This window comes from Anomaloglossus baeobatrachus, chromosome 2 (genome assembly GCF_048569485.1).
Source record: "Anomaloglossus baeobatrachus isolate aAnoBae1 chromosome 2, aAnoBae1.hap1, whole genome shotgun sequence".
Lineage (NCBI taxonomy): Eukaryota > Metazoa > Chordata > Amphibia > Anura > Aromobatidae > Anomaloglossus > Anomaloglossus baeobatrachus.
The window spans coordinates 624190127-624217199 of NC_134354.1; the positions used below are offsets into that span (position 1 = coordinate 624190127).

The following is a 27073-nucleotide window of genomic DNA, read 5'->3' on the forward strand; positions in this document are numbered from 1 at the left end:
TATATATTAGTGCTCACTTCAGTTATCCTATTCAGTTATATAAAGTTAAAGATGACACATTTCCTTTGTATTTTAGGCAAAAAAAATATTTTCAGCTTTTCCATTGTAAAATTAATAAAAAAACAAAAATGGGCCAATGCAAACATTTGGGCACCCTGCATTGTTAGTACCTAGTAGCATACCCTTTAACAAATATCACAGCTTGTAAAAACTTTTTGTAGCCCTCCAAGAGTCTTTCAATTATTGTTTGATTGATTTTAATCCATTCTTCCTTGGAAAAGTCTGTTCTGTGAGATTCCTGGGTCATCTTGCATGCTCTGCTCTTTTGAGGTTTAACCACGGAATTCAATGATGTTTAGATCAGGGGACTGTGAGGGCCATTGTAAAACCTTCAGTTTAAGCCTTATGTAGAAGTGATTCTTCTTTCAACTTCAGCTTTTTTTTTATAGATGGAGATATGTTTGCATCAAGAATTTGTTGAAATTTCATTGAATCCATTTTTCACACAGGACTTGTTTCCAAAATGCAAAAGGCTTATTTAAATGTTCTTTTGCATACTTCTGACGCTGAATTTTATGATGAGGATGCAGGAGAGGATTTCTTTTGATGACTCTTCTATGAAAGCTATATACTGTATGTGCAGGTATCTTTGAGCAGTAGAACAATGTACTCCAACTCCAGAGTCTGCTAAAGCTTCCTGAAGGTCTTTTGCAGTCATGTGGGGGTTCTGATTTGCCTCTCTAGCAATCCTACGAGCAGCTCTCACATAATTTTGCTTGTTCCTATTTGTTGTATTCATAAGAGTATTTGTGAATCTCATTTGTGAATTATGTGCTATTTATTTACTGCTATTTAATATACCTTTATTATTTTTGCCTGTTTTAATACCTATCATGCTTGCTAAATTAAAATAAAATAGAATATATTTATTTACACTAGCACTTACTGTAAGAATTTACAGAATATCATATACAGCTCTGGAAAAATTAAGAGACCACTGCAAATATGTCAGTTTTTCTGATTCTTCTCTTTATAGGTCTATTTTTGAGTAAAATGTAAATTGTTCTTTTATTCTATAAACTACTAATATATATATAATTCTTGCAAGTAGTGCAATAATGCAAGTAGTGATGCAAAACCCGTGGAAATTGTCTTTCTGTATTTTAGGTAATCTATGAAAAAAATTAATGTCAAAACTCCCAGAGCAATTTTCTCTATCTTTATTTTACACATACTGACGGGGTTCTCTTTTAACTTCATATACTGTATGTGCTAGTATTGCTTAAAATAGACTTAATTTGCTTATGGTACAAAAAAGCAACCAAAACAGTTATAGCCCATCCTTTGTTTGCCTTCCCTATACTAACATTTTTATTATTTTTAAGTTCTTTAATAGCAATAGGTTGACATTTGTTACATTTTAATTATTGAAAGAACCAAACAAAAATGAGGGTTATATACATAGTCAATGAGATAATTTAGCTCAAAGGGCTGGAGTTTTTCTAAAGAATTTGTTCCTGCATGGTATAAAATATAAGGTTAGAAAGATACTCTGATGTCAATATTATCAACCTTGATAGTATCAGATGTCATGATTTGCCATTGTGATTTCATTTACAAGTGCCTTATGAGTAGGGATGGGCGATCCCGATCTGTAAAGATCGGGGATCGTACCGATCACATAGTGATCGTGTACACGATCCTGACCACAAGCTTTCCTGGGACGCTTGTGTTACAGATCGAGTCCAGATCGGGTCATCATGGGCTGTAAAAAAAAAAAAAAAGCACATTATTAAAAAAGATTGTCATTATACTTACAGGTCCCGCGACATGTCCTGCAGACTCCCAGACGCTCCTGCTTCTGAGCCCAATCATTGCTGTGCCGCCGGTAAGCAGCAGTGACTTGCAGGACCTTCAATGACGTCATAGCATGTGACCGTCTGGTGTGAATGTTGATTGGCTTACAGACTGGTCACATGACTATGACGTCATCGACGGTCCTGGTAACTGAACTTTCATTGTTACTGTGCGAGTGTTGCATCACGGCGCACAATCTCCCCACATAAGCAGTCGGCAGCATGTGTTTCCATACAGTTGATGTGCTCCTGTCTGGAGATTGTCAGGTGCGGGATGATGCAATGCAAGACACAAGTGCAATCATCCCCTCACTGTCAGGCTGCTGCTTGCTCTGTAGAGAGCGATGTAGCAGAGCTACAGAAGCTGACATTGCTCTACCTGTGGATTATGTCGGACTAAGGATTGCTTTTATAATAAAGATGGAGTCTCTAAGTGTTTTTGTGGTTTCATTTCTAATAAAAAAAAAATTCTCTGTGTTGTGTTTTTTTACTGTTTACTAGAAATTCATGGTGGCCATGTCTAATTTGGCATGACACCATGAATATCGGGCTTAGCACCATCTTAAAATACAAAGCTGGTATTAACCCCTTTATAACCATCGTGCCACCGCATTAGGGCCACTGGATGAGCCAGGTATAGTGCCTGGAAATGGCGCTAAGAAACAATGCGCCATTTCTAGGGGCAGCTGCGGGCTGCCAAGAATCCCAGTCCCCAGCTGCCTGGCTTTACCTGACTTGTGATCAAAATGCAGCAGGAGCCCAACGCATTTTTTTAAGTTATTTTTTTTTAACTAATTAAAAAAATTAATGGGCTTCCCTGTATTATAATCGCCAAGTAGGTAAAGCCAGGCAGATGGGATTAGCAGCCCGTAACTATCCGCTTTATGTGCGCTGAGAATCAAAAAATACCGAGGAGCGCTACATCATTTTTTTTAAATTATTCATTTATTTTTATGCACCTATATATTGTTTACATGTATATAGATCTATATATATATATATATATATATATATATATATATACGGCTCTGGCAAAAATTAAGAGACCACTGTAACCCTTTCTCTTTATATTTTTGAGTAAGATGTAAATTGCTCTTTTATTCTATAAACTTGTATTTTCAGACAATAAATACAAAAATGTATTGCCTGGAAATTTGGAAACATGTTATCAGTAGTTAATAGAATAAAATAACAATTTACATTTTACTCAAAAATATGAAGAGAAAAATCAGAAAAACTGACAATTTTGCAGTGGACTCTTAATTTTTGCCAGAGCCATCTGCTTGGCTTTACCTTGGCTGGCAATCAAAATGCAGGTAAGCACTTTTTTTTGGATATTTAAGAAAATAATTTAAAAAAAAAATGTGTGCGCTCCCACTGCATTTTCCATTGCTAAGGGTAATCCAACTGGCTGCTTGCTGTTACCTTCACTGGTAATGGAAAATCCAGAGAAGCCCTTTTTTTAACGTTTTTTTGCCCACAAACAAAAAAAAAATGACCTAGGCTTTGCCATATTTTTGTATGCTAGCCAGGTGCAGCAGGCAGGTACGGGCTGCCCCAAACCCCAAACTGCCTATTTGTACCCGGCTGGGACCAAAAATATAGGGAAGCCCTTTTTTTTAATTATTTCATGAAGTTCATGCAATAATTAAAAAAAAAAAACAACAAGCATGGGCTTCGCCAATTTTTGTGTGCAGCCAGTTATAACTAGGCAGCTGGGGATTGGAATCCGCAGCGCAGGATGGCCCAAGCTTTATGGGCCCTCCCCGCTGCGAGATGCACTGACAGGACCTAGCATGACGTCATAGCCATGTGACCCGGTCTGTAGCCAATGAGATAATACAGCATTCACACGTGACTGGTCACATGCTATGACGTCACAGAAGATCCTTTTGTTACCAGGCGGCACAGCGATGATCGTACTCGGAAGGAGAAGCGGCGAGAGACAGAGTCTGCAGGACACGTCATGGAACCTGTAAGTATAATGACAATGTTTATTATTAACTGTATTCTTTATTTTACAGCCCCCCCTCCCCTTCCCATAACTGTAAAGTCAAAGATAGGTGATCGGGACGGAAGATTGTGTTATCTGTATCCCGATCACGATCTTTACAAAATGACCGGGCGAGTCTCCCCTATCCCAACCATCAGGGGAGTCGCCCATCCCTACGTGCAATCTGCTAAGAAAATATGAATCCACTATAATAAATTATAGGAGAAGTTACTTATTTTCATCCTTATGATTTGTATTATGAAAATGTTACTTAAAAATAAGACTATGTGCCCACAATGACTTTTTGATGCTTGGTATGTTTGCTGAGTCAAAACTGTGGCGTCTTACAGTTCCAACAAAGTGAATGGGATTTATAGAAATGCGATGTCTGTTTCAAATCTGCAACATATCAATTTCTCTTGTGAGTATTCTGAGTTTTAAGTGCAAATTTTCCCCCATAAAATTGCATTAAATGTGGAAAATCCACAGAAAAAAGCACAAAAGCGTTTTTAGTGCGTTTCAACTGTGGAAATGAACCAAAAACGCAACTTTACATGACTGTATCAATACAGTTTTGTGAAAGCTAATTACCAGGAAGAATTAAAATCAAAGAAGGACATACCAAAAAGAGACAAAAATCACAGCATAAAAAAAACACAATAAATACTCAATTAAAAAAACCACACTCAAAACAGCAATGAAAAAACACAAGTAATTAATTTACATATTGGGAGCAGAAATTCTGCATCATCAAAAACTCAGTAAATAGTCATCATAGCTTAAAGGGATTGCCCCACAATCAAAGTTCATTTTCATCAATAGATCTTGGAATAATAAGTTTCCCCCATTGAATGTTCCTGTGTAGAGATAGTCTTATAAGATTATCTCAGCACAGGAACATTTTTGTTTGAACACCCAATTGTGGTACTTATTATTATTACAAAATTTATGACCCCTTAATGACCACGGGCAGTAAAATTACGTCCCAGCAGTCATAGTGTTAATCCCACCTCGTTGCCGCTGGCAGCTGGAGGGGATCCGCGCACATGTCAGCTGATATATACCTGTTAACCCCTTAAACGGCGCTGTCAAGATGTGACAGTGTCATTATAATGGAGGTCGCGGTTAAACTTTACTCACCGCCCGACAATGGAAGTCACGTGATGTGAGCACGTGGATCCGATGGTTGTCATGGTAGCACAGAGTCATGTGATGACTCCTGTAGCTCACATGATTCACTTCCTGTTTCACACGGCCAGAGCTGTGTGAGATAGGAGATGAACATATCTGGTGTTCACAGCTGTGTAGCTGTGATCAGCAGATATGGAAGAGTGATCAGACTGCTGATCCTTAAAGTGCCCTAAGGGGGACTAGTAAAATAAAAAAAAAGTAATGACTCCTGTAGCTATCATGAGTCAGTTCCTCTTACAGCCGGCAGAGGTCCGTGTGTGAGAGGAGAGCTGCTTTTCTGCAGATCAGAGCAATGCTACTCTGAACTACTGAAAGAAATAAGCGATCAGACTGCTGATCCTTATAGCCCCCTAGGGGGACTAGTAAAATAAAAAAGAAAAGTTTTGAAAAATTAAAAAAATAAAAAACTTAAAAATTCAAATCACCCCCCTTTTGCCCCATTGAAAATTAAAGGGTTAAAAAATAAAAAATATGCACACATTTGGTATCGCCACGTTCAGAAACGCCCGATCTATCAAAATATAAAATCAATTAATCTGATCGGTAAACGGCGCAGCGGGAAAAAAATTCCAAACGCAAACATTATTTTTTTTTTGGTTGTGGCAAGTTTTGCGCAAAATACAATAACAGGCGATCAAAACGTAACATCTGCACAAAACTGGTACCGTCAGAAATATCAGGTTGAGATGCAAAAAACAAGCCATTACTGAGCCCCAGATCCTGAAAAATGATAATGCTACGGGTCGCGGAAAGTGGCGCAAAACGTGCACCACTTGTTTTGGACAAACTTCTAATTTTTTTTTAACCTTTAGATAAAAGTAAACCTATACATGTTTGGTGTCTATGAACTCGCACCGACTTGAGGCATCACAGAAACACATCAGTTTTACCATATAATGAACACAATGAATAAAATATCTCAAAAACAATCGTGCAATCGTACGTTTTTTTGCAATTTTTCAGCATTTGGAATTTTTTTGCTGTTTTCCAGTACACTATATGGCAAAAATAATAGTTTGATTTAAAAGTACAACCCATTCAGCACAAAACAAGCCCTGACATGGCTATATTGACAGAAAAGTAAAAATGTTACGGCTCTCGGAAGTAGAATGGCAAAAAAAAAACGGAAAGTGAAAAATCAACTGGTCGTGAAGGGGTTAAAATTAATTTTAAAATTAACTCTGCTCGGTGGAAAATCCCTTTAAGTTAAACTGCAACATTGTTAAACATATCCTTTAGGCTACCTTCTCACAATGAGTATTCGGTGAGTTTTTGATTTGCAGATTTTCAGCCCCATTTCTGCACCTATTAAGTAAATTAGGTTACTTGTGTTTTTTAATTGCACTTTTTTACAAGTGTTTTTTATGCTGCACTTTTTGTCTCTTGTTGGTATATCATGGTTTGTTTTTTTTAAACCAAATTTTTATTTCTTTTCTTGTAATGGTAAAATAGGGTACAGAATGAAGAAAATAAGGGTCAACAAATCAAAATATCAAATAACATAGTCTCTACAATTTATCGATCAAATATTTGTCACGGTCATCAAATTTGCTCCTTGCCCTTCTTCGTCAGTGTATATTTCCATTCTTCAGTCTCCGCTCCCCCCCTTCAGCATTCCTTGATAACTTGTTACAAACATTACTTGCAAACATTACTTGTAAACACTATCCCTCCCATTCCCCCCTCCCCTCTCCATGCGACACAACCCAGAATTTGGCCAACTACACTTTCAGCTCGCACAGGGACCCTGACAGGTCTTCCTTCATGTACCATTCCGTAGACACAAATGTGGACATTATTTGTATTGTTTCTTCTCTAGAACATATAACGCTTGTGAACTTTCTCCATTTACTGAAAAATGTTGCTGTCATCCTTTCTTTGCACCTCTCCACAATCACCTTCTCCAACATTAGCGTTTTTTTCAATTGATTAACAAGTTCTTCTTTTGTTGGTATTTCCTTCACCAGCCACTTCTGAAGAATAGCCCTTTTACTTATCATTGCTATATCATGGAAAAGATTCGGTAACTTGTCTCCCCCTTTCTCTCCCTCCTCCCGATGCTGATAGTGAAATAACCAGACCATTGGATCTAACTCTACTTTTCTATTCCAGATTTTCCTCACTACCCCTTGGACTTGTTTCCAAAATCTTTCAATCCTTTCGCACTGCCATATCCCATGATATAGATCTGTTTTTTCCGTACCACAATTTGGACAACTCATCATCTTATCTGGATGTCTTGCATTCAGTATATTAAATCCATAGATAGCTCTATGTATGATCCTGAATTGGGTATCTCTTAAGTTCTCATTCACAATCTTCTTTCTCATCACCATCCAACCATTCAAAATCTTCTCCTCCACTTCTTGATCTCCCAACTGCTTTGCCCACCCTTCCAATATTCTTCCTGATATGTTAGGGACTAAGGGGTACTTTGCACGCTGCGACATCGCAGGCCGATGCTGCGATGCCGAGCGTGATAGTACCCGCCCCCGTCGCAGCAGCGATTTCCTTGTGATAGCTGCCGTAGCGATAATGTTCGCTACGGCAGCTTCACATGGACTCACCTGTCCTGCGACCGTCGCTCTGGCCGGCGACCCGCCTCCTTGTTAAGGGGGCGGGTTGTGCGGCGTCATAGCGACGTCACACGCCAGGCGGCCAATCGGAGCGGCGGGGCGGAGATGAGTGGGATGTAAACATCCCGCCCATCTCCTTCCTTCCGCATATCCTACGGAAGCCGCAGTGACGCCGGTAGTAGATGTTCCTCGCTCCTGCGGCTTCACACACAGCGATGTGTGCTGCCGCAGGAGCGAGGAACAACATCGGACTGTCGCGTCAGCGTAATCATGGATTACGCCGACGCTGCACCGATGATACGATTACGACGCTTTTGCGCTCGTTAATCGTATCATCGAGCCTTTACACACTACGATGTCGCATGCAATGCCGGAAGTGCGTCATTTTCAATTTGACCCCACCGACATCGCACCTGCGATGTCGTAGTGTGCAAAGCCCGCCTAACACTTCTCTCATATTTCCATAAAGACTTGATATATTTGTGGCATGGATGTCCCTTAATATGAGCGCATCCATCTGATTTGCCTCATATTCGTTATTTATGTTGTATAGTTTCTTCATTATCCCTTGTTTCACCTGTTCAAACTGGAGAGTCTGGAATGGGCGCAAGTCATACTTTGCTCTCAACTCCTCACACGTCATCCATCTCCGTTCTGTATCATGCATCAGGTTTTTTAGAGTTCCAATCCTTTTTACCTCCATTCTTTAAAGAGATAATTTTCCCTTCCCTGTGGAAAGTCAGGACAAGCCCATATATTAAGGAATTTGGAGATGTTCCAGGCTAACCCAAACTTTTTCCTAACCGCCTTCCAAGTCTTTACTGTGTCTCTACAAATCAGTGAGTGTTTAATGTTGGGCGGCAAATTTGGAATGGAGGTATGTAGGATTGAACTCAGGTCCCAAGGTTTACAAAATTCAGCCTCTATATCCCAGTCAGAATACCTACTTGTTCGTCTAATCCAATCGACTACATGTCTTAAGATACAGGCCAAATTGTACCCCCTGATGTTAGGTAGTCTGATCCCTCCATTTTCTGTTGATAACATTAGCTTTTTGGCACTAATCCTTGGCCTATATCCCTTCCACAAAAAACGTGAGAATGCTTTTGTCAATCTGTTCACATCTGAGTGTTTAAGAAGCAATGGGATTGTCTACATTGGATAGAGAAGCTTGGAAAAGCTCATCATTTTTATTAGATGATTTCTTCCCAGAAGAGTCAACGGAAAATTTGCCCAACCTTGCAGTTCACGTTCAATTTTCTCGATCAAAGGGGAATAATTTAATGAATATATGGTCTTAGTATCCCTCCCAACCTGTACTCCTAAGTATTTAATTGTATTTCTAGCTATTGGAATGTCACATAATGCACCCCTCTCCCCCTCCGCTCTTTCCGTCCAAGAAGAGAATTTCACATTTGTTTTTGTTAAGTCTAAACCCTGCTAACCTCCCAAACTCCTCAATTTGTTATATGACTCTACTCAATTGCGTTTTAGGTTTGCTCATGAACAGGATTATATCGTCAGCAAATGTAATACTATTGTATGTTTTGAGGATTTCGATAGCGTTAGGGCAATGACAGCCAGAGACGTGTTTGTGGTACAAGATGTTTATGATATGAAACCACGGTAGATACACAACGGAACAAACACAGCAGAACAAACACAGCAGAACAAACACACGAAATACCTTCCCGAAACGGAGCGGAGGGAATTCCCGGGGCCACGCACCGGACTCCCCCAGGGAGACCACCAGAGCGAACCCCTATACAGGGACTGTCCGGCAATCAACCCCGGAAGGCCTAAATGCGCCGCAGCCGGGACACAAGGGGCAAGCGGTAAAGTCCAGAAGTGTCCGTACGGGATGAAAGTCCAGAATGGTTACGAACCGGAAGAAACCGGGCAGACGTGCTGACCAAAGACGGCAGACGGAGTCCGGGCACAGTTTGAAGAAACCGGGTGTGGTCCAGAGTCGGTCGGTAGATTTTCAGGAGGATCCAAGTAGCAGCAGCAGTAAGGCAGGAGCACACAGCAAGCAGTATACTCAGGCACTGGACTAGGCTTAGAGGCTGCCTTTTAAGCAGCTGGACAGGAAGTAGGGCAACAGAACATAAAACTCCATGTTAACCGAGGGCAAGCTTTTTCAAAAGAGGACTGGAAAACCCGGAAACCTGACATTACTCCCCCCCCCAGAAACGGCCTCAGGACGGGTCAGGGCCCGGCTTGTCCGGGTACCGTCGATGAAACTGAGCGATCTTCCGGGGTGCTCGAATGTTACCCACCGGTTCCCAGGAATCGTCCTCGGGGGCGTACCCCTGCCAACGTACCAGATACTGAAGCCGACGACGATGGAGCCGGGAGTCAATAATGTCCTCAACCACGAACTGCTCCTCGCCGTCGACCATCACAGGCGGAGGAGGAGGCACGACACGACCATGAAACGTATTGGGAGAGACGGATTTGAGGAGAGAAACATGAAAGACCGGGTGTACCTTTAGATGGTGCGGTAACCGCAGCCGACAGGCCACAGGGCTCACGATCCCGGTGATCTTGAACGGACCGATGAATTTTTGTCCCAGCTTCTGCGAAGGGACACCCAATCTCAGGTTCTTGGTGGACAACCATACAGAGTCCCCTACCTTATACATGGGTGCCGGTTTCCGGTGAGCGTCTGCCGACCTCTTGTAACGCTCCTGAGCTGTAGCCACAGTGTCCTTCAGAACCTCCAGATTTTGTCGTAGCTCTGTCAATCTGTCCTCCACCGCAGGCACTGAGACCGCAACCGGCGACCTAGGCAAAATAGTCGGATGGTAACCCAAGTTAGCAAAGAAGGGTGTTACCTTAGTGGAGCTGCTCTGAGTGTTGTTATACGAGAACTCCGCCAACGGAAGCATCTTCAACCAATCGTCCTGCAGATGGCTGACATAACAGCGAAGGTATTGTTCCAGGGTTTGATTGGTCCGTTCGGTCTGCCCATTTGTCTGAGGATGGTATGCAGAAGACAAACAGACATCAATCTGGAGTGCCGTACAAAACCCCTTCCAGAACCTAGACGTGAACTGCACGCCCCGGTCAGAGATGATCTCGTCTGGTACCCCATGCAATCGGAATACTTCTGGATAACCAGATCCACTGTCTCTGAGGCTGAGGGAAGACCGGCACACGGAATAAAGTGAGCAGCTTTAGTCAACCGATCCACCACCACTAAAATGGTATTGTGACCGTCTGAGACGGGCAACTCCACAATAAAATCCATTGAGATAGACCCCCAAGGGCGAGATGGCACGGGTAACGGTTGGAGGAGTCCTGTAGGAGCCACACGAGGGACCTTGCACCGGGCACAAACCACACATGAGTGGACATAGTCCTTTACGTCCTTTAAACAGGTAGGCCACCAGAAGAAACGGTTCAGAAATTCCTGCGTCTTCTGTACCCCCCTATGACCAGCCAACACGGAGTCATGGACCAACTTGAGAACCCGAAGTCTTACGGCCTCCGGGACATAAATGCGTCGCTCTCTCAACCACACACCATTCCGAAGAACAAGAGTTACATCATTCGGGGGGGCAGCAAGAAATACGTCACCATCATAGGCCAGCTTGATGTCCTTCCACAAGTCCCGGTCCTGGATTACTCCAACGAAATTGGCATCCGATAACACGGTCTGAGACGGGGTTCCAGGCACGGAGTCCACGGCGTGGATTCGGGACAAGGCATCGGCTTTCCCATTACGTGAACCTGGACGGTATGTAACGACAAAATTGAACTGGTTAAGGAATAGGCTCCAACGGGCTTGCCGTGGAGACAGGCACCTGGCAGACTTAAGAAATTCCAGATTACGATGATCTGTGAGTACTATCACTTGCTGCGCGGCTCCCTGTAAGTGGTGTCTCCATTCCTTGAAAGCGGAAATAATCGCTAACAATTCTTTGTCCGCAATGTCATAGTTCCTTTCTGCAGGGGACAACCGGCGGGAAAAGAAAGCACACGGATGTAAGAGACTCTTGTCCCCAGTCCTTTGAGAAAGGATGGCCCCTAATGCGTAGTCGGAAGCGTCGACTTCCACGATAAAGAGAAGTGCGGGATTCGGATGTACCAATATAGGCGCTGAGGTAAAACAGACCTTGAGACGATGGAAGGCTTCCTGGGCCTGGGCGGACCACACAAACTTCTGTCCTTTCTTGGTTAGCAGAGTGATGGGACGAACGATCTCTGAAAAATTACGGATAAAACGTCGGTAAAAGTTGGCAAAACCGACAAAGCGTTGTACCTCTTTGATGTTTCCCGGTTCCGGCCAGTCTAGAATTGCTTGTATTTTGCCAGACTCCATGTTCAGTCCCTGAGGAGAGATGACATAACCTAAGAATTGTATCTGTGAGCAATGGAATTCGCATTTCTCCAGTTTGATGTACAGGTGGTTTTCCCTCAGCCGGGTAAGTACGGTCTTGACGTGCTCCTGGTGTTCCTGTAGGGAATCAGAAAAGATTAGGATATCGTCCAGATAAATCACCATGAATTGGTCCATGATATCCCTAAAAATATCGTTAACTAGATGTTGGAAAGCCGCGGGAGCGTTACAAAGTCCAAAAGGCATCACTAGGTACTCAAAATGTCCATACCGACATCGGAACGCGGTCTTCCACTCGTCTCCGGGACGTATGCGGAGTAGATTGTATGCCCCACGGAGGTCCAATTTGGTGAATATTTTTGCCTGTTGGACCCTCTCCAATAGCTCAGGAATCAATGGTAACGGATACCGGTTCCGGATGGTTATTTTATTCAGTTCCCGGTAGTCAATACAGGGTCTTAGAGTCCCCTCTTTCTTTTTCACAAAAAAGATGGGTGCCCCTGCTGGTGAGGTAGACGGACGAATAAATCCCTTAGCCAGACTTTCATCAATGTAGTTTTTTAGTGCTTCTAACTCAGGTGCCGCCAACGGGTAGACATGACCAAACGGGATCTCCGCCCCTGGGAGTAAGTCTATGGGGCAATCATACGGTCTATGCGGGGGAAGCCGATCGGCTTTTCTTTTGTCGCATATGTCCGCAAAGTCGTTATACACCGGGGGTAGAACAGGTACCTGTACAGTGCCCTCCGCATTCGGTGTTACTGGAACCGGAACAGTTGGACTAATGGTCGGAATACTCTGCGGTGGGAAGGATATTTCCTTAGTTTCCCAATCGATGACCGGATTTGTAGACCGTAGCCACGGAATACCTAAAATAATCGGAAAATGAGGAGAAGAAATTAGCATGAAAACAAGGGTCTCCTGCTGACCTGGCTTCATGACGCATTCTAGCGGTACGGTTTCCCGATCAACTGGTCCAGAGATTAACGGAGATCCGTCTACCGTCTCCATGGTAACCGGTGAGGCTCTTTGCTGAGTCCGGATACCGTGTTTCCTGGCAAAAGAGGAGTCCATGAAATTTCCCCCTGCCCCAGAATCTATCATTGCAGAGGTAGGTATTAGCTGTCCCTCCCACCGGATCTGAATGGGGAGCGAGCAATGGGTATATTTCCCTTCCGAGTCCTTCGGTGAGGTTGACATTACAGTCAAGGGAAATACCGCATCCAAGTGTCCACTTGCCTCAGAGATATCGGACTCTGCGTCCGTGTTGTCACACTCTGCCATGGCTGCCAATACCTTATTTGGGCGATTCGGACGTTTCGGGCAGTCGATCAAGAAATGGTCCGATTGACCGCAATAGAAACACAGACGCTCACGGAGCCGGTGTTCGCGACGTTCATTGGTCTCTCGCTTTTGCAGAGAGTCCACTTGCATAGGAACGTCCTCGGCCTCCCGTGGCGTCCTGAGAGCGGGTTCTCTGGAAGGAAATGCAAAGTTGTTTACACGGTTTACAGCTGCCCATTTTTCCTGTCTACGTTCCGTCAAGCGGGTATCAATACGCACACAGTGCTGGAGAAACAGTTCAAAATCCCCTGGAGATTCAGAACGAGCTAACTCGTCCTTGATGGTACCGGACAACCCCTTTCTGAAAACAGACAATAATGCATTGTTTCCCCAGTCGGTGTCTACCACTAACCTCTTGAACTCAGTGGCGTATTCAACTACAGAACGCCTTCCCTGACGTAAGGAAAGGAGAGCCGATTCAGCGGTAGCACGGCGATTCGGATCATCAAACATCTGCGCCATTGCGGTCAGAAAATCATCTAGGTGATTTAAACGGATGTCCCGATTCTCTATCATAGGATTAGCCCAAGCCAGTGCTCGTGAGGTTAATAACATAATTATACATAACACTTTGGACCGGTCAGAACGGTAATAATCAGCATGTACATCAAAAAACAGTATACATTGGTTCACAAATCCACGAAACTGACTACGGTCACCATTGAAACGGAATGGGGGTAACCTAGGCATACCGGCAGCTGATACGGACGTAGTGGGGCCGGCTTCCTGAGCCTCCACTCTGACTTGCAAGTCCTGTATAGCCGGACCCAGTACCTGGTGATCATGGCCCAGCTGTGCCTCCACATCTCTAAGCTTAGTCTGCACCACCTCCATCTCCTGCTGCAAGGAGTTAATCATAGAAAAGAGCTGATCTACTCCTCGTGTCTCAGTCATTGCCCCAGCGAAATCCTCTTGCGGCTGAGTATAATGTAATACTATTGTATGTTTTGAGGATTTCGATAGCGTTAGGGCAATGACAGCCAGAGACGTGTTTGTGGTACAAGATGTTTATGATATGTAACCACGGTAGATACACAACGGAACAAACACAGCAGAACAAACACAGCAGAACAAACACACGAAATACCTTCCCGAAACGGAGCGGAGGGAATTCCCGGGGCCACGCACCAGACTCCCCCAGGGAGACCACCAGAGCGAACCCCTATACAGGGACTGTCCGGCAATCAACCCCGGAAGGCCTAAATGCGCCGCAGCCGGGACACAAGGGGCAAGCGGTAAAGTCCAGAAGTGTCCGTACGGGATGAAAGTCCAGAATGGTTACGAACCGGAAGAAACCGGGCAGACGTGCTGACCAAAGACGGCAGACGGAGTCCGGGCACAGTTTGAAGAAACCGGGTGTGGTCCAGAGTCGGTCGGTAGATTTTCAGGAGGATCCAAGTAGCAGCAGCAGTAAGGCAGGAGCACACAGCAAGCAGTATACTCAGGCACTGGACTAGGCTTAGAGGCTGCCTTTTAAGCAGCTGGACAGGAAGTAGGGCAACAGAACATAAAACTCCATGTTAACCGAGGGCAAGCTTTTTCAAAAGAGGACTGGAAAACCCGGAAACCTGACAGCAAATAAGGCTGAGTGCAATGACTTCCTCCCTACCTTGATCCCCTCAAACCACCCCCCCTCATTCAAACGTCTAGCCAGTGGTTCAATAGCCAAGTTAAACAATAGTGGTGACATCGGGCATCCTTGCCTGGTTCCCTTCATCAAAGAAAATGTTTTTGACAGAAATCCCGGGGTACTCACTCTTGCCTGAGGATTTGCATAAAGGACCCTCACAAAATTCCTAAAAGCTCCGTGTAAGCCCAGGTGATCTAACACCTGTTCCAGCCATGACCACCTCACATTCTCAAAGGCTTTCTCCGCGTCCAAGGTGATCAAGGCTGGATTCCCCTCCCCCCCTTCTCTCGTCTGCTTTACTACATCAATTGCTAGCATTACTTTCCTAATGTTTGTCACCACTGAACGTCCTTTAACAAAGCCAGCCTGGGGGAGATCTATAATCTCAGGCAATACTGCCGCTAACCTATTTGCCATCAACTTCGCTAAAATTTTTAGGTCTTGATTAATCAGTGAGATGGGCCTATAACTAGATGAGTCTTCTAAATTCTTTCCTCCTTTAGGAATGAGCTTTATATAGGCTGTATTAAGTGTACCCGATATTCTTTCCCCGTCCATTATCTTATTGAATAACTCCGTCAGTATAGGTGAGATTTGATCCTTCATAATTTTGAAAAAACTGCCGCTAAAGCCATCTGGTCCTGGGGCCTTTGTCGTTTTTAACTCTCCTATAACCTGTAGCACCTCCTCCTCCGTCACCTCTTTATTCAGAGCCTGTAAATTTTCCTCTGTGAGCGTAGGCATTTTTCTTCCTTTTAACCACTCATTTCCTTCTCTCCTATCATCTAACCCCTCCTCTTTATGTAAACCTGCATAGAAGTCTCCAAGAATGTCGTTTATCTCTTTGGGATCTGTCGTTTTACTCCCCACAGCATTTCTCAGTGTCATAATATGTGTCATCGGTCGTCGTCCCCTTGCCAGATTTGCCAATAACTTCCCTGCCTTGTTCCCGAAACGATTCAACTCTGCATCTTTTTGTGTCCTGTACATACCTTCTTTCCTTTCTTCCCAGTTCTCAAAATGGCCCTTCGCCTCCACCCACTTTGCTTTTGTCACCCTTGATGGTTTTTCTAAGAAGTCAGTATATGCTTCCCTGACTGCCCGGCTAGCCTCCTGAAACTTTACTTGTGCCTGTCGTTTCGCCTTTGTCGTATATCCTATCACTTTTCCTCTCAAAACTGCCTTAGCCGTCTCCCAATACAATAGTGTTTCCCCACTGTGCTTCTGATTCGTCAATGTATAATCCACCCACCATTCTCTCAGTATTCTATGGAAGTTCTCGTCCAAAGTCAAAAACGAGGGGAAGCGCCATATATAATCCTGTCCTCTCTGAACTTTGTCAGCTATACTGACTACCACTGGGCTATGATCCGATATTACCATAGTCTCTATAACTATCTCTTTTACCCTCTGCAATAAATTCTCACTTGTCAGCCAAAGGTCAATCCTTGACCAAGAGTCGTGTGGGTGGGAATAGTGTGTAAATTCTCTCTCTTGCGGGTGATATAATCTCCAGCAATCCTGTAGTGTAGTTGTATTTAACAATGCTCTCAGCGACCCCTCCGTGTTCCTCCCCTGCTTCCCCTGACTCCTCCTGTCTTCTTCCTGAGAAACCACTGTATTGAAGTCTCCCCCCACCAATTTACATATATCCCCATCCAGCAAAATCTTATTAGCTATATTTTAAAAAAAAAACCTTTGTTCCGTATTGGGTGCATATATATAGTGGATACTAAAAGTGCCTTGAGTACCTGAAATCTTTATATGTATGTACCTTCCTTCTTCATCTGAATCTTGTGTTTCCACCTCGTGTGCAAAGTTTTTATTAATCAAAATAAGAGCCCCTGCTTTCCTACCTTTTGAGGCCGACCCATATACCCTTCCCACCCACATCTTGTTCATACGGAAGAACTCATCCTTTTGCAAGTGCGTCTCCTGTAATAAAGCAATATCAACCTTAAGCTTCTTAAAATGACGTAGTATCATATTTCGTTTGTGCGGCGATCTGAGTCCCTTAACATTCCACGTAATGAGCTTAACCATAATCCCCAAAATCAACAATTCCTTTTTTAGGCCGTGTCGCATGGATTCCCCAACTCTCTTCCCCTCCCCTCCCCTCCCACAACTGTATATAACCCCCCCATCCCCAACTTTACAAATACAATTAACGTCTTCCATTTTTTTTGAGATGATTGAGACTCCTTTCAAACCCCTGCTTCAAGTCAAGCTCTCCATGAAGCCACCCCACTAAGTCACCTCTCCCCCTCTGTTGGCTATTAACTCCTTGCCCCTAAACAGCCTTTATAAATTTATGAAGCTCCTAAAACTGTCATTAAAAGAAGAAAAGGAGAGAGAGAAGAAAAAAAAAAAGCATTAGTAAATGATAAAAGGAAAAAAGTGATAAGCATAAAAAGAGAGAGAGAAAAAGGGACAGAAAGAAAAAGAGATAGAGAAGAAAGAGAAGAGTAGGTAGGCGAGACTTTAGCGAGTTAAGGCACATTTGTCACCATACGGCTCCATTCAGCAGTCCCAAATTAAGTCCTTGTCTTGCCTGCTTGTTCATGAGCTGCTGCCTCTTCCTCCTCTTTTCCCAGCTGAAGTCGCCATCTGTCGCTTTTCCTTCAGACTGGCTGGTCTGGATCTCGATTGACTCCACTCTGGCTCGTTGTCGGGTCTAACTGCAGATGTTATGTTTGCAGGATCTGCATGTTTTGGATCAGTGAAAGTTCCTTCTTTTCCATTCCTCTCCTGTCGCCGTGTTCTCCCGTCCTGTAGTATCTCTCGCTCCGCCTCTGAAGGATCCCGAAAAGTCTTTGTGACCCCATCTGCTCCTCTTACTCTTAGTATTGCTGGGTATAAAAGCTGAAATTTAATGTTTTTGTGATAGAGGGCAGTGCAGATCTGGCTAAATGCTTTTCTTTTTCGTGTGACTTCTGCCGAATAGTCGCCAAATAATAGAATCTTGTGTCCCTGAATGCATAGTGCCTGTTTCCTATTCCTGAAGGCCCGTAGAATTTCTTCTTTATCTTTGTATTCCAGGTATTTTATAATAACCTGTCTTGCTCTGGACATTTCACCTTGCTTGGAGGTATTATCATTGTTACTGTGACCATCTCTTTGCTCCCTTATGGGTCCCACTCTGTGCGCTCTTTCTACACGGCAGCTATGTGGTAAGCCTAAAGCCTGGGGTAATTCTTTTTCACAGATTGAGTCCAAATATTTTGTTGTCACTGTCTCAGGCAGACCCACCAGCCTTAAATTATTCCTCCTCGATCTGTTTTCAAGATCTTCTATTTTATCCTTCATAAGCTGAGCATTAGTGTTTAGCTCCTTAAATCTGCCCTCCAATCTTGTCAGATTCTCTTCAGCATCAGAAACTCTTTGCTCTACCTCTGTCAGTCTCATATCATGGTGCTCCACATCCTCCTGCAGCGCAGCCAAAGCCTTCTTCACTGAGGTTGCAATTGCCTCTCTGATTTCTGCTGTCAGATGATCTGCCACTTCTTTTGCCAACCTTTTGTAATCAATCTCATATCTTTCCCCCAAGCCCAATGTCTCTGTACCACTCTACATACTCTGAATTCTTCTGTTATCTTGGCCTCCTGCACATTGCTGCAGCTGCCCTTGTGGTTCCTCTCCCTCCTCCCCCTCCTTCCTCCTCACTGTCGGTGCCATGTTATCTGCACTCACCCCCTCCTCCCTCTGCTCTGCTCTGGGCTTGAATGGTGTTCCTCCACTTCTGAGGAGATAACGATCCATGCACTGACAGCTGGTAATTCAGTGCAGCCTCTCTATGTTCGTCTAGGGTGCTGTTTGCTTCTGTAGGTCACTGTATATTGCAGGGGCTGTATGGAGCTGCTTCTTCTCCCTCCTCACATCTCAGCGCAGGAACAGGAAGTCCGGTATATCATGTTTTAAACAAAGCTGCTTTGTTTTTGATACTTCCTAGTATTTAGTGTTGACAATACTTTACTGATATACTTGTATACAGTTTACTTGAGATTTTTATGTTTCTGCTGTAGAAAAGCACAGAAAAAGCATTTGCGTTTTTTACCTGCGGATTTTCTACATCTAATCCAAGTCTATGGGACAAATCGCCACTTAAAACTCAGTGTACCCGCAAGAGAAATTGACACATGTTGGAGATTTGCAATAAGCACTGCATATCAGCTTACATTGGGTAAAAAAAGGACAGTGGGTGTAAGATTTCTATAAATCCCATCCACTTTGATGGAACTGTAAGACGCTGCATTTTTAACATAGCGATAATACACAGCATCAAAACTTTACCAAAATCACAGCCTTACTGTGTTGTGTTCACTCTTATTTGATACTCTCTCTCTCTTTCCTCCATTGCACCATTTGCTTTTGTTTCTTGCTCATTCACCGTTGCTATTACAACTCGATTCAAATTCAGGCTGTCCTGATTCTGAGGTTTCTAAATCTGATGACTTAAGAATAAAACTTAAAAAACAATGGTAGAATTTTGTGTGTATGTAATTTCATTGCATTTGGAAATGTTTTCCCTTTTACCAGTACATTGTATGGTAGAATGAATGTTGTCAGTCAAAACTATAAATTGTCTTGCAAAAGATAAGCCTAACTACAAAAACATAAAACATATATGAAACATAACTATGTTGACTGAAAAATAATAAAAAGTTATAGCTCTTGAAACAAAAAGGAAGATGAAACAAGTGCGCAAAAATAAAAAATTCCCTGGTTCTTAAGGATATCTACCTTTCTGTGTTGCTCTTCTTTCATCTCTTTAAGTCTTCTTTCCTCTTCTTCTTTTTGCTGTTGTTTGTAAGTCTTCTGTATTGGCTGTAACAGATATTGAAAAGAGACTAGTAACTATGGACAGAATCTTAAAAAGGATTGTGAGAAATTGGATTAATAGAAATACTAAACAAATAATGAGCCCAACGATACTCAATGCAGTATTATTACATTTCTAATTGATCTTGCAAATCCTGGACTATGCTGAGACGATAAGCTTTTTTTGGAAAATTACCTAATGGATTTTACATCAAACATGTATAAAGGCCATGAGACTGAACAGACAGATTTTATATGTGTCAGACTCCTGAAAGTCAACATCAGCTATAGTGGGCTCCTGTCTGCTGAAACTATATTTACTCCCCAGCTAATTCTACTCTTAATAGGTCTTGAAGACATTCCAAACAAATTTAGACATATCATCTGCCACATTTTACTAACCATAAAACATCTTATAGCATCAAGATGGAAATAGGTGTTTCCCCCCAAAATAGAGTACCTAGTGGACAGAGTTTCCCTCCACAACACATTTGAATATAATTTGGCCCTAAGAGAAGAAATACAAAAAAAGCAACCAAAAATGGCTTCCTTGGATCAAAACCTTCATGCACAACTTGCATATTAATGACGCCATTGACAAGGACTAAGCTCTCCTTATGCCATTATATATCCAGCTATGATATATATAATAATTGTAAAAAATACTCAGATTAGTGAACTGTTAATAAAAGGAAAAAGCGCTGATCTTTTCATGTAAATTGCTTTATTTCTTGTTTACCCCGTTTAATCACCACCACTAATTTTTCCTTCTGTATCCCCATACGTTTCTAGTCCATATCCTTTCCTACATTTGAAAATCGATAAAAACTATTTGAATTAAACTATATTTACAACTGTCAAGCATTGCCTTTCACCCGTCTGTCTCAAAGTACTTTAACATTTCACATTGTATGAAAGTTTCATCACAGTGCCCATGAAAAGTATTCACTCTGGATATTTTGTTGTAAACCATATATATATACAGTGCTCAGCATAAATGAGTACACCCCTTAAAAAGTAAGATTTTAGTCAATATCTCACTGAATACAAAAACAATTTTCAATGTTTGGACAGGTCTGAATTTTGTAGAACATTTTGTAACCCATAACATGAAACTGCGGTTAATAATATAACTTTCTTTACAAAATGTTTAGTTTTACTCAAATTAGTTAATGCAAACATGAATACACCCTACATCAAAAACTACTACATTTAGTATTCTGTGTGACCTCCATGATTTTAAGTGCAAGTCCAAGTTTTCTAGGCATGAAATCAACAAGTTGGCAAAATATTGCACATCTATCTTTTGGAGTCTAGATGCTGGGTGGAGATTGATGCTCAACTCTTCTGACAAGCCTACAACCTACAATAACTCTCAGTCCAGTACACCACTGCGCAACCGGCTATGTCCTAACCTGTTGTAACCTCCCCCATTCCTTGTAGACTGTTAGCCCTCGCGGGCAATGTCCTCTCTCCTCCTATACAAGTCTGTTTTGTACTGTTAATGATTGTTGTACTAGTTTTTATGTATACCCTTTTTCACTTGTAAAGTGCATGGAATTAATGGCGCTATAATAAAAAATAATAACTTGTCTCTTCAGAATTCCTCATAGGTGTTAATAATTGTCATATTGAAAAAGTTCACATCTGCCAATTGCATGGAGTGATAGTAGCATTTTATCCTTCAATATAGAACACTACATGCAATCATGGTAGTAGCTCCCAGACACCAGCAGAAAAATGTATGGTGCCTAGAATGAAACATAGTGATGGTAGTGCAGTTATGTGGGGCTGCATGAGTGCTGCTACATTTGATTGATGGTATCTTGAATTCACAGATGTACTGCTCTATACTGAAAAAGAAGATGCTGCCATCACTTTGTGTCCTTTGTAGATGTGCACTTTCCCAACATGACAATGATCCAAAACACGCATCTGTTGCACTTCTGAAGACGAACAGGGTGAAAGTAAGTCAGTGGTAAAGTATACCTTTTGATCTGAACCTGTCACGTCAGTGAAGGTAGGAGGTGAGGAGGACTAGTGTGTACCTGCGCTGTCCCTCAAACTAGGGGTCCCTAGGCTATAACTGTCCACAGGATTACCCTTAAAGGTGGAGATGCCGGAGTCCTGTACCTTGCTATACTCCTAGATACTTCTCAATTCTATGTCCCCCATCTCGTTCAAGTGAATTAAGGGGCAGGAGTGCAAGTGGAGCACACAGACAAAACAGGCAAGGAAACAAATATAAAAGGACTCCAAATCTTATCTTGTCCAGGAGAGAGAATTACTGCTGTAAATGGAAAGAAAACCTCAGCTGTACAGAGACAAGCTTCATCAACGTGGTTAGTATAGGGATTATCTATATCCGGCATGGAGTGAGACCAGAGGCAGGTAGATATAGCGGAAGGGAAAGATAACAAGCTGCAGCTGAAGGCGAAGATAATTTTCATCGAGCATGGAAAGATTCCTTAACCCCTTCAGAATTGAAGAGAAAGTATATGAGCACAATAATACTCAGAAGGCCTGCAATCGATTAAACGCTGAGACCTACTGACCCTAGGTCCCCCAGAGGTGACATAATGATGCAGCGCATATGAAAGAACCCAAGCGAACACCTATGGGGAATTCTGAAGAAAAAAGTGGAGCATTACTCTCCATTCAGCATAGAGTCTCTAAAAGAGGTCATTCTTGAAAAATGGTAAAAGATAGATGTTGCAATATGTCTCCAACTTGTTTATTCCATGACTTGGTGCTGTCGTTAAAAATTACACAGATCATATTTATAGCACTGGAGAATTCTTTTTTTTAACTTGATTGATTATCAGCGCATGGTAGAAATTCTTTTTCCATGCACTTAGAGAAAACAAGTGCATATCCAGGCAGCTGATATAATTCTGCTCATATCGGATTTGAAAGGAGTCCCTAAATATTTTGCAAAATGTGTTTATATTAAATTTCTCCATATTTTGCGAAGAACATATATAAATTTGGAAAACCCTTTCAGCAAATAAATCATGAAACTATTATCTTGCACATTTTTCATTTCACAAAAGACAAATTGTCTGTTTTTTATTGCTGCATATTCAAGGGATTCTCTTCAAGATCTTGTAAATCCTGTAAAACGTTTGTTAGTTCTTTGATCTATGCATCTTAAAAATTATGACAATTGAAAAATGTTTGATAATAGTGTATTTTTCACCAATGAAATTGGACTTTGCAGTAATTTCATATAAATGGTACATGGGTGCAAAATACTTAAAGAAGTTGTCCAGTTACCAAAACTGATTTTTTTTTCTCCTAAATCTTGCTATTATGTGCCTCTCCACAAATCTATTATGTTATTTCAGCAATATTACCTTTTATCGTGCTCTAGCAGCACTTCCTCATTGCTGGCTCCAGCTCTGATGGGGTTAATCTCTCTGACTTCCTGGGTTCAGTTCCTACAACTCCCATAATCCTTTGCAGTGGTACCCTGCACTCTGCTCATCCTCCCACCCCCACCCCCGTGCAATAACATACTCACCCGACATGACTCCTCCTCCTCTCCTCTCACTCCTGCTGCCGGACCCGCACACAGCTACAGGATAGTAAGTAAACCCTCCTATCCTTCCCATTCTGGGCTGTGACGTGCGCCCACAGCCCAGTCACTCAAGATCAGAGGCAGCTGCTGCTGCTGATGTAACGTCAACTTTCAGAGCCCGACAGTTGACGTGACATCAGCAGATACCAGAGGCCACAGCACCCGGGGGTTATGTGATCAGCACTGAGCGAGGAGGATAGCGACGCTCAGTGCCAGAACTGTAAATAGAAGGCAATTAAGAAGACAGCTGAAATGGTAAGTTACACTGATCGAGAGAATGATAAAAAAAATGGGTGACCACCCCTTTAAAGGGTTGGTCTGGCACTTCACTGCTCTCAAATGAATCATCATCAGGGGTCGACGCTGGTGTCACTCAATGTTTCTATCACTGCCCACTGGTGACATCTTTTTTCACAAAAGCTAAGGTGGCGGTGTAGATAAAAACAGAGTGCTAGTGCTGAATTAACATTTCCCACAGTATCTATCATCATGGATCAAGGAGAAACTTCAGAGAGCAGCGATGCAAGAAACTATAGAAAGTAACTACATTAAGTAACTGCAGCGCTGCTCCCTATTAACGTCCTGTTCCAGCAGGAACAATAGACACTGTGGGGAACTGAGTGTAGCCCAGAAAGAAAAGGAAATTTTAAGTGCCGGGCTCCCTTTAACCCATTAGCGGCGGAGACAATTTTGTTCTTAAAGCTGTGTCGTTGGGGTCATGGAATTTGTGACGCACATCAGGCCGCTTTAGCGATGTCTTGTGTGTGACACCTATGAGCGATTTTGAATCATCGCAAAAACGTTCAAAATCGCTCATCGGTCACATGCCCCCTCTTCCCAAATATCATTGCTGCTGCAGTAACGATGTTGTTTGTCATTCCTGCGGCAGCACACATCGCTATGTGTGATGCCGCTGGAACAACAAACATCTCCTTACCAACGTCCACCGGAAAAGGAGGAAGGAAGGAGGTGGGCGGCATGTTCCGGCTGCTCATCTCCTCCCCTCCTTTTTTATTGGGCGGCGGTTCAGTGACACTGCTGTGACTTCGCTGTGACGCTGAACGAACGGCCCCCTTAGAATGGAGGCAGTTCGCCGCTCACAGAGACGTCACTGCACAGGTATGTGCGTGTGACGCTGCGAGGTGGGTGCTATCGCGCTTGACATCGCTAGCAATTGCTAGCGATGTTGCAGCATGTAAAGCGGCCTTTAGGTATACTAATAGATCACAGACTGAACATGAGTCAACAGTGTGATGCAGCAGCAAAAAAGGCAAACACCCTTCTAGGATGTATTAACAGAAGCATACATTCTAGATCACATGAAGTCATTATCCCCCTTTACTCCTCTTTGGTCAGACCTCATCTGGAATATTGTGTTCAGTTCTGGGCACCACATTTTAAAAAAAGACATCAACAAACTGGAGAAAGTTCAGAGAAGAGTGACCAGAATACAGTGGAACCTCGCTTAACGAGTAACCCATTTAACAAGAATTTTGCTTAACAAGCAAAGCTTTCTGTAAATTTATAACTCGATTTACGAGAAAGCCTTGCTGTACGAGCGAAATCCTCACTCCACACACTTCCGGTTCCGTCCATCCACCGTGCTCTGACCCACACTTGCAGTCCACACAAGCACACACATGCACACACAAACACACACAAACACACACGCACGCACATACAGTATTAGGCCGGGGCCACACGGGGACTACTGCGATCCCCTTGCATGAGACTCGGCTCGTGCTGGCAGTACAGCAGAGCCGAGTCTCATGCTTGTGTCCTTGCAACTGAGGTCCGTTCATGCGAGCAGACCTCAGCTGCGGGGGGCGGGCCGGCACTCAGGAAGGGAAGGAAGGGATTTCTCTCCCTCTCGCCTGTGTAGCCGGCTATAGACATTCTCGCATTGCACTGGCAGTACACCGGTGTACCGCGAGTGCAGTGCGATTTTTCTCTCGCCCCATTCACTTGAATGGGTGCGAGAGAAAGAGTCTCGGATTACAATCGCAGCATGCTGCGATTGTTTTCTCGGTCCGATTAGGGCTGAGAAAATAATCGCTCATGTATGCTGTCACACAGGCTAGAATTGGTCCGAGGGGAATGCGATGTTTTATCGCACTCCACTCGCACCGATTTTCTCGCCGTGTGGCTTAGGCCTTATGCTCACCTTACCTTCCGTTCCACTGCCGGGCTCATGGTTCTTGTAGTTCCCGGGTACATCGCGACATCCTCGCGGCGAACTACAAGACCCAGGAGGCCTGCGATGGAACGGAAGGTAAGGTGAGCATATAATATAATATAGTGTACCTTCCATTTCATCGTGGCCTCCTGGGTCCTGTAGTTCGCCGCTCCGCTCTACTCCAGGCTGTGTATCGGCATCCATAGCGACGAGGCAGGAACTTCCTGTCAGACGCTACTCAAAGGCAGCGCGCTGGCCAATCAGAGGCAAGCGGCTCTGCCTTTGACGTCAGCGCTCTGGCCGCGGAAGTTCCTCCCTCGTCGTTATGGTAACCCGATACACAGCACGGCCCCGTACCAGAGAACAGCAAGTCCCAGGAGACCGGCGATGGAACGGAAGGTAAGGTGAGCATATAATATGTGCGCGTGTGTGTGTTTGTGTAAGTTTGTGTGTGTTTGTGCATGTATGGAATGACAGAATAGGTGACCAGGATGGGACATTTAACACGTTGTGGAACGAATCGTCTGCATTGCAATGATTTCCTAGGGCAAATCTTGCTTTGCTGAATGAGTAACTTGGTTAACAAGCACAGTCCCAGAACGGATTGTTCTCATTAAGCAAGGTTCCACTGTAGTGACTGGTCTGCAAACCATGTCCTATGATGAACAGGTACAGGATTTAGGATTGTTTAGCTTGCAAAAGAAAAGACTGAGAGGAGACCTAATAGCTGTCTACAAATATCTTAAAGGCTGTCACACTGTAGAGGGATCAGTTTTATTCTCATTTATTCTCATTTTCACAAGGAAAGACTAAAAGCAATGAGATGAAACTGATGGGGAGGAGACACAGATTAGATATTATTGACAGTGAGGGTGATCAATGAGTGGAATAGGCTGCCACAAGAGGTTGTGAGTTCTCCTTCAATGGAAGTCTTTAAAAAGACGTTGGACGGACATCTATCTGGGATGATTTAGTTAATCCTGCTTTGAGCAGGGGGTTGGACTAGATGACCCAGGAGGTCCATTCCAACTCTACCATTCTATGATTCTATGTGACCCCATTTTGCAAACTAGAACCCTCAAGGAATTTATCTAGATGTTTGGTGATCACCTTGAACCCCCCCAGGTGCCTCGTAGAATTTTATAACAATGAGCCATGAAAATAAAAAAATACATTTTTACCACAAAAGTATTACTTCAACCAGATCGCTTTTTTTAACAAGGGTAACAGGAGAAAATACACCATATAATTTATTGTGCAATTTCTCCTGAGTATGCTGGTACCTCATATGTGGTGGAAATCAACTGTTTGTGTTCACAGCAGGGCTCGGAAGGGAAGAAGCACCATTTGATTGCAAGATTGGCTGGAATCATTAGAAAACGCCATGCCGTGTTTGGAGAGCCCCAGCTGTATCTAAACAGTGGAGCTTCCCCACAACTGACCCCATTCTGGAAATTAGACACCTTAAGGATTTTATTCAGGTGTATAGTGAGCATTTTACCACAGGTACTTCACAGACTTTGCTAACCTTAGGTCAGCATATTACAAATTTCTATTTTTTTTC

At 43.2% G+C, this 27073-nt stretch overlaps 1 protein-coding gene across 2 annotated transcripts in view; it reads right to left on the minus strand.

The window, feature by feature from the left end:
- EPSTI1 (epithelial stromal interaction 1) overlaps positions 1-27073 on the minus strand; it is a 209413-nt gene that overhangs the window by 25434 nt on the left and 156906 nt on the right. For both annotated transcript variants that reach the window (XM_075334383.1, XM_075334382.1), the window contains one exon: positions 19676-19759. In XM_075334383.1, coding sequence (XP_075190498.1) covers positions 19676-19759 — 84 coding nt within the window. The remainder of the gene's footprint in view (positions 1-19675; positions 19760-27073) is intronic.